Source organism: Gavialis gangeticus, unplaced genomic scaffold (genome assembly GCF_001723915.1).
Source record: "Gavialis gangeticus isolate Ggan-Ray unplaced genomic scaffold, GavGan_comp1, whole genome shotgun sequence".
Lineage (NCBI taxonomy): Eukaryota > Metazoa > Chordata > Crocodylia > Gavialidae > Gavialis > Gavialis gangeticus.
Window position 1 is genome coordinate 141,435,858 of NW_017729025.1, and position 14,154 is coordinate 141,450,011.

The 14,154-nt window shown below is 41.3% G+C and overlaps 1 protein-coding gene across 2 annotated transcripts in view; it reads right to left on the reverse strand.

Annotated features, from left to right (window-relative positions):
• Positions 1–14,154, reverse strand: part of PIK3C2A (phosphatidylinositol-4-phosphate 3-kinase catalytic subunit type 2 alpha) — a 115,563-nt gene that overhangs the window by 39,359 nt on the left and 62,050 nt on the right. For both annotated transcript variants that reach the window (XM_019519659.1, XM_019519658.1), the window contains exons 9-12: positions 10,339–10,381; positions 10,036–10,252; positions 9,827–9,949; positions 7,657–7,824 (exon numbers count right to left, since the gene is read on the reverse strand). In XM_019519659.1, coding sequence (XP_019375204.1) covers positions 7,657–7,824; positions 9,827–9,949; positions 10,036–10,252; positions 10,339–10,381 — 551 coding nt within the window. The remainder of the gene's footprint in view (positions 1–7,656; positions 7,825–9,826; positions 9,950–10,035; positions 10,253–10,338; positions 10,382–14,154) is intronic.

Genomic DNA, 14,154 nt, shown 5'->3' on the forward strand with positions numbered 1-14,154 from the left:
GGGGGGGGGGGGGGGGGGAACTATTCCACACATCTAAATCACATTTTTTCCCCAATCCATCCATCTCCCCCAAACCAAAAAAATGCCACATATAAAGAGCATGGAGCAGGAGATACAAGGGTACCACCAATACCTTGCCACTGTAGTGTTATGAAAACAGTTAGGTTAAACATGCTTATATGATCCTAGGAGGTTGGCAACACTCCACATTCCAGAGAAAGGCAAAAAAACCCGAAGGTCCATTAAGCCAAGAGCGCATCATGTTTTATATGGTGCTCTTCTCTGAAAGGGAGATCTTTCATTGCAAAAAGATACTCTGTATTTTAAGTTTCTGGATTCAGCAGAAGTGGCCACTGTGATTTTGAGTCATGAAGCAAAGAATGTGATCAGTGCTACCCATCAATTCAACACTATTCTATCATTTTTTCATTTGAGTATTTTTCAAGTTCTCCAAACCACTTGGACTTGTCAACTACTATTTGGGCCAACACTTCCCAAATTCCCAAAAACAAAAAAGTTGTACTAGTAAACAACTGAAATCCACCTCCCTCCCCCATCTCAAACAGAAAAAGTGACATTGCAGTCAAAAACAAAAATATGATACAAGCAACAAATAATGGCAGTAAGCATGGAGCATGATGCACAAGGTAGTACTTTTATGATTATTATCGAAGTTTCAACAGCATTCTGGGTATTGTACAAAAGACAAAATTCCTGCCCTTGGACTTGAAAGTGTTATATTGTCAATACAATCCAATCTCATTAAATACTGGTTGCAGATCAAGGCTTTAGCCTGAGATGTACATTGGTTTTAGAGGCAGGGATAGTTCATTAACCTGAAGTTTAAAATGCAGGAGAACTTGCTTGATGTTACTGAACCAAAACAAAATGACAAAGAATTACTTGAGTTGCTAAATGCTTTTTCGGATATCTATCAATCAGAGCCATACATGGTTTTTTATCATAAATGGATAGCTGTATCCTCTCCAAACACCTACTACATCGTAAGTGCTCCCAATCTGGTGCTAGATTCTCTCATGGCACAGTAATGACCTTTGAAACGTCAGTGTTCTAATTAAGTGCAATTTTTAGATCCCACTTGTAAGTTGATGTTATTTGGAAATGCAGCTGGAACGTCTGGCTTGTATCCCTCAACCATGTTGCCCTGGATTCATTCTTATTTACTGATTTATTGCCAGTCTCTGCTGGCATTTCTATACCTACCATAAACAAGTTCTTCATCCAGCTTTGGCTCAACACTTTTGATCTTTGTGTTTTATTAAGCTGAAACAGTTCTCTCACACACATCTAAGAGTTGTAAGCCCTCTCCCCGCTCTTCAGATATTAATGTTGTTCAACACGGAGAAAAATCTAGTAAGTCATATTTCAATTAACAACTTGACATTCAGTTGAAGAATTCTCTCATGCTATAAAAAGCCCAACAACCTAGCACTGCTTATGTCATCGGATTACACAGTATAGAATTCTCTTCTCAAAAAGGCTTCATGCCCCTAACCTAGGGAATCTTCCTTTGCCAAATGACCACCACACTGCACATGGAAGTAGAAGCACTGCAGTTCGCCACTAGCAGCACTGCCAGTTGCTTCAGCCTGAGAGATGTTGTAAGGTGTGCCTGGGAACTGGCCTGACAGTTTCAGATAACAGAAGTGAAAGCTAGCTTAAGTTAGTTTGCATCACTCAGCTGCACCCCAAAACATTTTGGATTTGGGCCAATGATTTCACTGATACCAAGTAAAATAATTTAGTAAACAGTAAAGTATCATATTCCCACTCCAGCAAAAACTCAGGAGGATACTAGGCAGCAACTGCTAGCTACCTCTAAAACCAGGTCTGGATAATTTGCATTCAAGAGTTTCAAAATAGCTGTCTGAGGAGTTCTTTGGACTATTAACGTTCATTAAGTTCAATAAAAGACATGTACCAAGTTCTGCACTTAGGATGGAACAATCCCATGCACAGTACAGGCTGGGGGCTCAGTAGCTAAGCAGCTGCTCTGCAGAACAGGACCTGTGGGTTACAGTGGATAATAAGCTGGATGAGCCAAAACTATTCCCTTGTTTTGAGGAAGCTGAATGGCATACTGGGCTGCATTAACAGGAGTGTTTCCAGAAGACTGAGGGGAAGTGATTATTCCCTGTATTTAGCTCTACTGAACCTATATCTGGAGTACCATCTCCAGTTTTGGGTCCCCGACTACAGAAAGGATATAGATAAATTGGAGACAGTCCAGCAGAGGGCAACAAACATAGTTGGGGAACATGAGGAGAGGCTAAGGGAACTGGATTTATTTAGTCTGGAGAAGAGAAGATGGGAGTTTTAAGAACAGGCTTCAACTACCTGTAGGACATTTACAAAGAGGATAGAGCAAGACTGCTCTGAGTAGTAGAACAAGAACCAATGGTCTCAAGTTGCAGCAAGGTAAGTTTAGGCTAGATATTAGGAAAAACTCTCACTAGGAGGGTAGTAGAGCCCTGGAACAGGCTACCCAGAGAAGTTGTGAAGTCTCCATCCCTAGAGATTAAGACCCTGGATAGACAAAGTCTTGGCTGGGATGATATAATTATATAGTTGGGGATGGTCCCGCTTTGAGCAGAGGATTGGACTAGGTGATCTCCTGAGGTCCCTTCCAGTCTTATTTTTCCATCATTCTATGATTTCTATGGGCTCCTATACACACGCAGGCAGCTTGCACTGACGTGCTGTAATGGCAGGGCACTGGAGCAGACTTGAGTCTGCTGGATCGTGGAAATTAACAGACTCCAGCAGTCTCCAGCATCACGTGCATCAGCATCCCCACTCTGAAAAATGGCAGTGGAATGCTTTGAACTAAAGCTCACTGAATGGTCTTTAGTTCAAAGTGCCCCACCACTATTTTTCAGTGAGAGGATGCTGATGCAGGTGATGCTCTGGGTGCTTTTAATTAACTTAACTCTCAGAGCTGCATTAAAGTGCCCCTTCCACAGCACATGTATAAATGCCCTATGATTCTATAAACCAGTGCCAATTAATATGAATATATAGGAAATGGATTTTTGTAAGCTTGCTATCTTTTTTAGCTATTGAAGACTTAAGAGAAGAAGATAATAGTGTCGCTTCATAATTGTGTAAAGGACCTGACTTTATACTGCACAGCGTTCTGATTAACAGGCTAGAATGATACAAAATGATCATGGGATGTGCTAACTAAACACAAATACATCTTAAGGTTATTGTAAATGGAGACTCAAATGATTTTTGGCAAGTTACCGGAAAGATCATTTTCTGGTTCTCTATTATTTAACCTATATAGAGGACAAGGACCTAAACTTCAGTGGCTGGATCCTTCATGAATCAGTGACCTGTTATAAATGATTGGGCAAGTAGTAAATAATGAAAAGAACAATGTCAGTGATGCAAAGTAATCTGAATTGCTTGGTGTAGTGCACATGAACAAACAATATGTATGTTAACAGACAATCAGTCATATCTAGAAACCAAGGATATAAACCACACTCACAAGGGGGAAATTGGAGAAGGGTCTGTCTGAAAGAGTTGGGTGGGGGTCTTCCTGGACACTGAATTGAACATGAGCTGTCAGCACAGTACTGTGATTAAAAGGACTGCATACCAGGAGAATTTCTAGCAGAACTAAAGGGAGATTGTCTTTATTTAAGACTTGTCTAACCATTTCTGAAATATTGGTTCCAGGTCAGGTATTTATAATTCAAGGAGGATATAAAAAAAATGGAGACAATCAGAGAAGAGCCATACAAGTAAAAGACTGGAAAATATGCAGTGAGAGACTCTGGGAGCACAACCTATTTAGCTCATCTAAGGAAGGTTAAAGGGGTCACTTGAATAAAAAATGGGTTACTGCAAGGTAAACATTAATGTGGGGATTTACAGCATGCCAGCTAATCCATCTAACTTCCTATGTGCATGATATTGACCCCTGGTAAATGAAAGTTAATCACAGCTATCCCAGAGGAAGAAACTGCTACAGATTAGTTTCATTTATTACAGGGTAAGAGCATATACACAGAAGTTAATCACCAAGTAGCTGGCACAAATTCCCAACCTCATTCATCTTCCAGTAACACATTTGTATGCCCATGCCTACAAGCATTAAATGAGGAATATATTTGATAGTTGGTTCTTCAGTATAGAGGACAAAGGCCTAGACTTCATTGGCTGGAATTTGAAGCTAGACAAACTGAGCCCCTAAACCTGGAAAAAATTCTGAAAACAAATAAATACTGGGAGTTGGGGCTGTGGAGTCAGTATGGAATATCTATCATTACAAATTTTAAAGTCATATTCTGATTTTTTTTTTTTTGGAAAAATAAGAATATACTCCAGATCAAACAATTAATTCACAAATTTCTATGACCTGTGTGTGTCATGTTGGAAGTAAGACTAGCCAAGTGGTTCTCAACTTTTTTAAACTCAAGACAGCCCTCAGAAAATGCCAACTCTTTCACACATTTTTACTACAGATAGCAGGACAATTCTTCTGTTGTAAAGGTATCACAACAGATCAGAAGATGTGACTTTCCTATTTGAAGTCTTTAGTTTTATCTTGTGAATCATGTTTACACATCTAACAGTGCTAACATTATATTGCAACCCATAGCTCCCTTGAAAGGATCTCAAGGCACCCCAGGGTGCTTCAACACTATGGTGGAAAGAAAATAAATAAATAAAATAAAAGTCCCTGGATTAGGTCACATTGGTCCCTTCTGGACTTCATGAAGATATGAAGCTGCATATTTATTTTTAAACATTAAGGCTGTTTTATAATCAAATCTTTCACTGGCTTGTTTCCTTCTACACTTTAGCCGAGCTCTTAAATCCTTTAATCTAGATTTTAAAAATCAATCCTAAACTTCATCAAAATATTATGATGCAGTCCCTTCATATTCCCACTTCTAAGACCAAATCTACTAGATCAGGAGTGGGCAGATATTTTGGGCGGAGGGCTGCTTACTGAGTTTTGGCAAGCCATCGAGGGCTGCATGACAGGCAGCCAGGGGCAGATAAATATTAATTTTCTAAATTTTTTAGGGGCCCCGCAGGCCAGATAGAATGGCCTGGCGAGTTGTATCCAGCCCACAAGCCACATTTTGCCCGCCCCTGGGCGGGATGGTAGCATCTGTTGAAAGACGCTCTATGATCCCTCACGAAAATTTCAGTGGAATGTATGGGTGATGGCTCAGCAGCCTCTCCCTACCCCTTGAACAGATGATGAAGAACTCCAGTTCTCAGCAGTCTCTCATTCACCTTACTTTCACAACTCGTTTTATTTACAGTTAAAGCTGCCACTTCTCTTTATTTAAAAAAAATAGGGGAACAAAAAAATGCCATTTGACAGAAACACTGTTCTTTATCAGTGAAGGTCAGCAGGTCTCTCTCAAAAGCCCTTCTGAAGTAGGAGGTTCTCCATGCCTAGGGAACCAAGTCATGCATCACACCTCTGGAGATTCACTCAGGTGGTAATTCATATTACTGGAACAACCTGATTGAGATGAAGTGTCACCATGTCTAGCTCATGTCTACCTCAAAACAAGACCCTGGATCTCAGCCAGTTAAACTAAGGGTGGAAACTAGGGATGTGACAGGTTAGATGATTAATGGATTAAGTCATTTAACCAATAAGCTCAGTGATATAACTAGTTAGCATACCAGTTATTGTCTAGCCTTGGGTGGGCAGTCTACCAGGGAAAGGGGGAATGGGGTGGGGAATGGCAGGAACCAAAGCTACCTGGTGCCCCAGGAGGAATCAGAAGGTGGCAGGGCAGGCAGGAGGGAGGGAGGAGCAAGGATTAGTACCCATAGCCTAGGAGGAAAACAGCAGGCAGCCTAATGACTCAATTAAGCAGTTAGCTGCTCATTCACAGGTGCTCCCTCCCTGCTTGAGGCTTCAGGTGGGCTTGTGTTGTCTGGCTGGGCTTGCCACCGTCTCCTCCCCACCCCTTTGTCTTCTCCCCCCCTCCACTCTCAAAAGGACCTGGGGGAATGAAAAGCAGCCATCTGAGCTGCTGTTTTACTGGCTAACCATTTAATCATTGTAATTGGAGGAGGTTAATTTTTTTTTATGATATTTACATCCCTAGTAGAAACAGATGTTACTTTTGGTCAACTTTGTGCTAATGTAAAAAACTGTGATAGTGGTGGTAGGCCACAAAGAGACCAAGGCCAAGCAAACAGACATCCATGTGCCTTGTTGCACTACAAATGCCCAAAATTTGTAGCTGTAACAAAGAGGTGGTATTAGTTTGTGCTGCTGTTCAGCAGCAGATGTTTATTTGGTTCATGGTGGGAAAGCCAAGGCAGCCTGGAGCTGTTTGCACACTCCAGCCACCACAGGCAGGTTTTGGGGGCTTGAGGGAAAATAAGAGCATTTCACAGAAAACATGTACAAGAGAAAATCATATATAATTTCTAAACAGCCATTCCCTGCTCCTTCAGCTTCTGTTTTAAGAAGTTTTGGGAACATTACAAGAGATAGTTTAATTAGTGGCATGTGTCCCCCAAACACTTTAATGTAAGCCTAATGTTCTATCAGAAAAAAAAGTATCTGAGAAGGCCCCTTTTCCCCTGCATTTTGAGAATACAGTTTTTGATTAAGAACTTGATGAAATAATTCTTCCTGCCCGAGTAAATCGTTCTTGGACAAAAAAAAAAATGAAATTTAGTTGCACTGGAGGGAGGGCCACTTTTCTGAAAGTTGATACCTTGAAAAAAAAAAAGGGGAAGGTCTCCAATAGCTAAAAACCAAGCACCTTAATGCATGTATTCCCCCCGCCCCCGAGAACACTGTGAACAAACTACCAAGTTATTTCCTGGCCAAGTTGTTGTTTTTTAAAAAGCAAAGTTGTTCCCAATTTTTCTGCCCAATATATGTATTGAACTTTTTCAGATGCACTTTGGCCATCATACTTGTTAGTCAAATGCCTGTGGCTAATAAAATAGCACTCAGTGAAGAATGGTAGACAAAGTCACCTGGGAACACACTTCAGTATATGTAATCTCCTGGGTAGCAGATCCTATAGTGAAGGCCAGTATATTTCCCCTTCCCCTTATTGTGCTAGGAACGTAAAAATTACTGCCATTACATAGGCTGCTGCTACTATACCCTAATTTACCTACTTTTCTAGGAAAAAAATTACCTAATAGAATTATCATTCAAATGTTCCTTTAGTTCACTCTTGATCACTCCTGCTGTGAGTCAGAGTATGGAGACAACTGAATAGAAGCATGATAATGAGCAGATTTCCTTTCTATTAAGTTTCAGTTTTGCAGCGAATCTAGAAGTATCTTCTCAAAGTGCAATGGACAAAGCACTACCATAGTCTTATTTTATTCAACAGAATGGCAGAACAGCAGTTTCTGTATCGGAGGGGATTGCTTAAGTCAGGGATGGGCAATTATTTTGGGCAGAGGGCCGCTTACTGAGTTTTGGGAAGCCATCAAAGGCCGCATGACAGGCAGCCAGGGACAGATGAATATACATTTTCTAAATTTTTTAGGGGCCCTGCGGGCCAGACAGAATGGCCTGGCGAGCCACATATGGCCCCCAGGCTGCATTTTGCCCATCCCTGACTTAATTCCTGCTTGTATACCAAGTCAGTTCCTGTAAACAGCTCAGATACTTACCGCCTAAAATCAAAGAGAGGTAAAGAAACCTGACCCAACATCTCTGGGCCCTTTCTCTGTTTATTTGAATCAGGAGAACTTCCACTATTTTGATTTAATATTCCAAATAGGGTAAGGCATAAGATAGATTCCAACGGCAACTGTGAAATCTGGATAGGAAAAATTATTCTGTAAAATAAAGAAGTATATAAAAAAATAGTCAGCTACATAGTAAGTCAACTCTGACAAAATAGGTCGCATGTAAACAAAGCAGATGTTTAAGAGCTAATAAAAAATTAAAATCTATTGAAACTGCAGGGGCAGAAAATGGTACCTGTAAGAGGAAGGCCAACTAAAAGAAGTTTAAGAATGTACAATTAAATTCAATAAACAAGTCATATTTACACAACAGATACCAGATTTATCTGAGTATATGACAAGGTCCACCACCCCCACTATTTAACATATGGTAAAAAGCCCCCACCTTACAACTGAGCACAAGGCAGTGGATGGCAGGGGGTTAGGGCTGGAGCCAGTCACAACTGCTGATTGCCCCCAGCTACCTCTGCATGCCCAGCAACTCTTCGTCCTGCAGCCACTAGTCTTTCCCCCCTCTCCCTCTCTGCTACACTCCTCACCTTTGTTCCATGGCAGCAGGCTCTGTCCTTGCTGCAGCACAGAGCATGTACTCCAGCCCAGACCTGCAGCAGCAGTTCCAGCTCTGTGCCACTGCTATGAGGCAGGGCTGGAGCCATGCTCCAGACTGCAGCAGGGATGGAGCTAGGGTGGCCACTGGTCCTGTTTTATATGGGACCATCCTGTTTTTAAGCTCTTTGTCCCCTGTCCATTTCTAAGTGAGGAGCAGACTGCAAAAAGTGGTTTCTCAGTTTACTGGTGTAAATACACGTCAATCATTTGTCCTTGCAATTCTATTGGCTGTGCCTACAAGTAGGGTGGTGCACAACCATGAGGTGGCCTTTTTGTGGTGGCCCTGTTCCTTCCTGCTGATTGGCCAAGGAGGTCGCCTCTAACCAAGATCTTGTATTCTGGAGATGCATCAACCGCCACCCAGGATGGAAACTTCTTGTGTGGAGCAAAGATGGGGGGGAGCAGGTAGGGGAAATAGAGGAAATTAAAAATCAGGACAGATTGAGGCTACAGGGAGAGCAGGCACAAAGGAGGAATAGTGGTGGTGGGGATGAAGGGGGGCAGGCAGCAGGGGGCAAGCTGCCTGCCTCTCTGCCTGCCCCCTACCAGCTGTCCCTGCCATCTATCACCTGCCCAACCGCCTTCCCCACCGTCTGTTCCCACACCACCTGCCCCATTACTGCCACCCTCATCACATCTCCCCCACCGCCTATAGTAGCCGGAGGAGGAATTTAAGATGATCCTCCAATAATTAGATTCCATAAATGGAAAATTATAATAAAGTTATACATTTTCTGTGTATAGAAAATACTTACTGGGGTGGGGTGTCTCAAATCCCAGGTTGTTCTGTATTTGGGCAAATACTGTATTGTTTTTCAGCCTGGAATTTTTTTTGTGTTTGTAGTTTTCAGTTCTATATGCCACACACCACTTGGTAGGATCTTACAGTCATCCTATTCAGTTGGTTATAATTATAAATTAGAGACTTACCTAAATCATGGCAGAAGCGTGCCTTCAGGAGGCAAAAGCCACAGCATATATAAAACTGCAATTTTTGCCTCCCAGCTGATCAGCAGTAAACAGTGAGCAGTGAGGCTGCTGAGACCCCTTGGCCAATCAGTGGCAGGCAGGGAGGCTGGGGTGGGGAAGAGGCACGAGGCAAAAAGAACAAGATTTAAGGAGCTGCTGTGCAGTACACTTCCATCATGATTTAGTTAGGTCCCTAGTTATAATAAAACCTGCCACATTAAATGACCTGTAAAAATCACCCTATCAGAGGCCACTGGGATCACCTTACCCTGGCTTTTCTTAACTTTCAGCCTATTAACAGCAGACTCCATCACACCTGGCCCTTTAAAAACCAGTCAGGCATAGTGCTATTCTAACTTACGCAAAGCAAACATGTCAAATTTGTTATCAGAGTCTACGAAGAAACTGCTAAATAATCAAGACAGCTCAAGGCTAGAATAACTCTCTCAGAGAAGTACAGCTTGAAAGAAAGACACTGGAGTATTTTAAGATCAGTTTCATTAAAGTCACTTACAGTTCATCCCATTTAATCAAATAGAAGAAATTTTTGTATGTGCCAACTTTCTTGGACTGCACAGGCTTAAATAAATCTTTTCCATTGTGGGTCAGAGAGCAAACCAAGTAGTATTTTTCATAACTGGAAAGGAAAAAAGTCATTTAATTAAAGCAAACCTGAAATAAATGTTTACAAAAGGCACATTTTTAGTTTGTTAACTGACTTACTTAGAAATCCAGGCAGGAAGAATTCTGTGAGCAGCAAATATCGTGAACTGGAGATGCTCTGTCGCAGTACATGCTTCTTTTGTGCTTCGACTATTCTTTGGAGTGATTGCTGCAGAACTGCTGCTACATGAATGCAAGTGGAGTTGAAGAAGAGCCTCAACTGCTCTAGTTAACTGGTCTACAGCCACCTGTACAGGGTTTTCGGGCTGCAATGAACCTAGATTATAATACATCTTTAATGCATATCTTCTTAAAACAATAATCTAAAACAAATTCTTCAATAGCATTAAGTACTTTACTTACCAACTGAACTCTTGTTAGCATCATCACCAGACTTTAAAGATACCTGCACAGTAAATCATGACAGATTTTAGAAAAACAGCAACTTATATTTAAAGAGTCTTAGTTGCTATTCATTCCAATGACAAGGTTTCTACACCAAGTACAGTATGACTGCGTGAAACACTGGGACAGATCTGGGCCCCAGCTGTGGCCCTTTGCATTACTCTAAACACAAAAGGCCCATAAAAGCTACTTAAAGGGAGTATTTCAATATTCAAGAGAAGTCAGCACCAGAGGACAATATGGTCCAATAAGCTATGAGTACCATAACTGTCTTGAGGGAATGTTATTCTTAAATAATTAGGTTGCTCTCACCATTTAGGTTAAAGTAACTTAAATTGCTTTAAAACTTTAGGAGGCCTACAGCTGAGCTACACTAGAGAATCAGGGCTGTCAGTCAAAGTGCACTGACAGGAATATAAATATAGTCAGGCTACTACTTATATTTCTATGAAACAATTTGTTCCAAACAAATACTATCTTTATGGAGGAGAAAAAAGTGCTTTTTCAAAGTTGTTTTTTAGGTCTCCAGGAGAAAGGTTTTACTATAGCTTGTCCTTTTTTATTCAGTGAATAACTCAGGAGATTTATGGGCAGTAAAATCCTTAATTCCAGTGTCCAATCAATGATCCATTTTAACAATGTGTGTAAAAGTCACAGTGACAGGATGCCATATATACATACTCCATCTTCCATAGAACATTGCCGTATTATTTGAAAGTAGTTTTGTTATATCAAGAACGTTGAGAGAAGCATCACATAACAGCTACAGTGTAGTCGTGTCACTTTCTTTGAATGACATGACAACCTTTCTGTGAGATTGCTCAGGTCAAATTCCAACCCTGCCCCAGTTTCATACTATGCTAGAGTTTTAAATAAAAATGCTTCTTGTCCTAAATTATTAGAACGGACAACGAACTGTTTAATTTCTGGCAGCCTGTTCCAGAAGTAGCTAAATTTCAGATGTACCTAAAGAAGGTTTCTATATATCCCATGGACCCCCTCACAGAGGTATGAAGTAGTTTAGTTGTATACTAGGTGCAAAAAACCACATCAAGTGAAGCTGAATAAGATGCAGATTCCATTGTAAATACATGTGGAACTTAAGAAGACTATCACCATTAAAAATCTAAAGCTTGAAAAAGATGGGTTTCTACAACAGCACTAAATATATCTTTAACTGTGGAAAGACTTCCATTCTCCATTATAATTTGGAGACCTTTGGATAACAAATGCTATTTATGTACATGCCATCTCCGATTGATTTCCATCGGAAATTCAACATGCAGCACCCCTCTATCAGGCTCTCTCTGGAATACTCCAACACCAACATCTCTCTCTTTTTTTTTTTTTTTTTTTTTTAAATATACACACACACACACACACACACACACACACACACACACACAGGTCACTATCCAGAATGGTACAACAGAGACCACCATATACAAGAAACCCATAGACCAACATACATATCTGCACAGAACCAGCAATCACCCTAAACGCACCAAGAAAGCTGTAATATACAGTCAAGCCGTCCAATATGACGGAGTTTGCACTGAGAATACCTGTGATCATCACCTCACAACTTTCAAAAGGGCCTTCACTCAACAAAGGACACCCCTCTAAAGATGTAGATTACATTTTTGAGAGAGCCACCCAGATATCACATGAAGAATTGCTCCAGTACAGAAGAAAGACCAGTGATGTGCAATTCATGGGGGTTATGACACAGCATCCCTCCCTGGAACCTATACAGAAAATACTCAAACAATTGCAACTCATACTAGAAGGAGACCCAATTCTCAAAGATCTTCCCAAAACCACCCATCCTATCCTTTAAACAAGCATTGAACCTCACCAACTTCATCACCAGCTCAAAACGCACTGAATGGATCAAGACTAGGGCTGTGCAAAACAGCACTGTTCTGTTTCATTTTGTCGAAACAGTGAAACTGTTTTGACACTGTTTCGATGTTTCACCCACAGGCTATAAAAAGGGAAACTAGAAACAACCTATAACTTTGTCATTTCTAGCCCAATTTGGATGCAGCTTGCAGGGATGGTAGCCCCTTCTGAGGCTACAAAGCCTGCCAAGTTTCAAGGAGATAGGTGCAGGGGTTCAGGGGAAACTGCACCTCAAGCTGCAGACAAGCAGAACTCGTGATGTGGGTGACAGTGTGTGTTAAGGCGCAGTGGGGTGACAGCTGCAGGCCTGCTAGCCCCTGCTTAGGCTACAAAGCCTGCCAGCTGTCAAGGAGATAGGTGCAGGGTTTCCTGGGGCCCTGCACCTCTGGCTGCTGACAGGCAAAACTTGTGACGTGTGTGTGCGTGCGCGTGTTAAGATACGCCCTCACCCAACTGACACCAAGGCGGAAAGCAGGGCAGTTCAAACAATGCTGCCTTTTATGCAGCTTTCCCATCCCTCCCCCAGAGCACTGGGATTGGAAGGGACCTCAGGAGAGGATGACACTCACTGGCCCGCTACAGTCAATAATGAGAGCACTCCTTTCCCCTCCCTCTCCTTACTTTAGTTTCTATTTTCCTGCAGGCAAGCCCAGCTTGAGCTTTGAAACACAAAACATTTCGACTTGCCTCGTTTCATTTTGAGGCTGTTTTGAAGCTCTCCACTTCATTTCAATTTTGCTATTTCTAGCTCAAAATGAGTCGAAACAACTTGAAAACGAAACTGCCAGTGAAATTTCACACATCCCTAATCAAGACTATTCCAGAACAAGAAATATAAAACCTGCCAACAAATCTCCACCACTCCCACAGCTACTATCCCCCACAACAGAACCATCACCATTCCTGGATCTTACACCTGCACGTCCAAAAATGTAATACATCTCTCATCCAGTGCACCAAATGCCCTGATGGAAACCAAACAAACACCTGTGTACCAGAATGAACGCACAATGAAAATCTATCAAAGACAAGAATACACAACTACCGGGGGGGGGGCACATTTCTCACAAGAAAAACCACACTCTCAGTTCTAATCCTTAAAAGGGAATTTACAAAATACCTTCCACAGACAAGCCTACGAACTTCTCTTCATCAATCTACTGGATACAAAAAAAATCATGGACTACATATAGACATTGGATTTATGACATTACAACATGCCTGACATCTGACTCCCTAGGTAAACCCTCCACTTTTTACCATCTCTGTTCTCATTCCCTTCCCCCCACCCTCCTGCCTCTCATCCTTTGACTACAACCACTTTTATTCCCTCTTGCACCCCACAACTCTCTCTCACCTACTGACCACCTCAATTTACATTTTAACTGACTGGCTTTCTTGCATATATATTGGTCTATGGCTGTTTTTACTACTCAATCCAGGAAGAGCAGAGGCCATCTGCAGATACTTCCTCAGCCTGATGAAGGGTGTTTGTGCCTGAAAGTTTGCTAAAAAAGAACTTTCCCAACTATTTGAGTTGGTCTAATAAAAGATATCAGATTTACCCAAAGAACTTTGGGTATGTACATGCCAAGCACTACTAAAACATAACAATGTATAATTTTATGCAAGGATCTATTTACTATCTCTTTACTTTTGTCATAGCTGCCATTAACCACTCATTCAAAATTTCAGACTCCATTTTAGGTACAGTTTGCATAGAAACAGTTAAGTAATTTCTAGTTATTACTATATGCTTCTGCAAAAGTGAACATTCACCCTTTCTTGGAAAGCACAGTCCAAATTGACGTTCATTATAAGATAGTGATGGAAGAAATAAAGACACTTTGTTAACTTTTACTGTGGGAT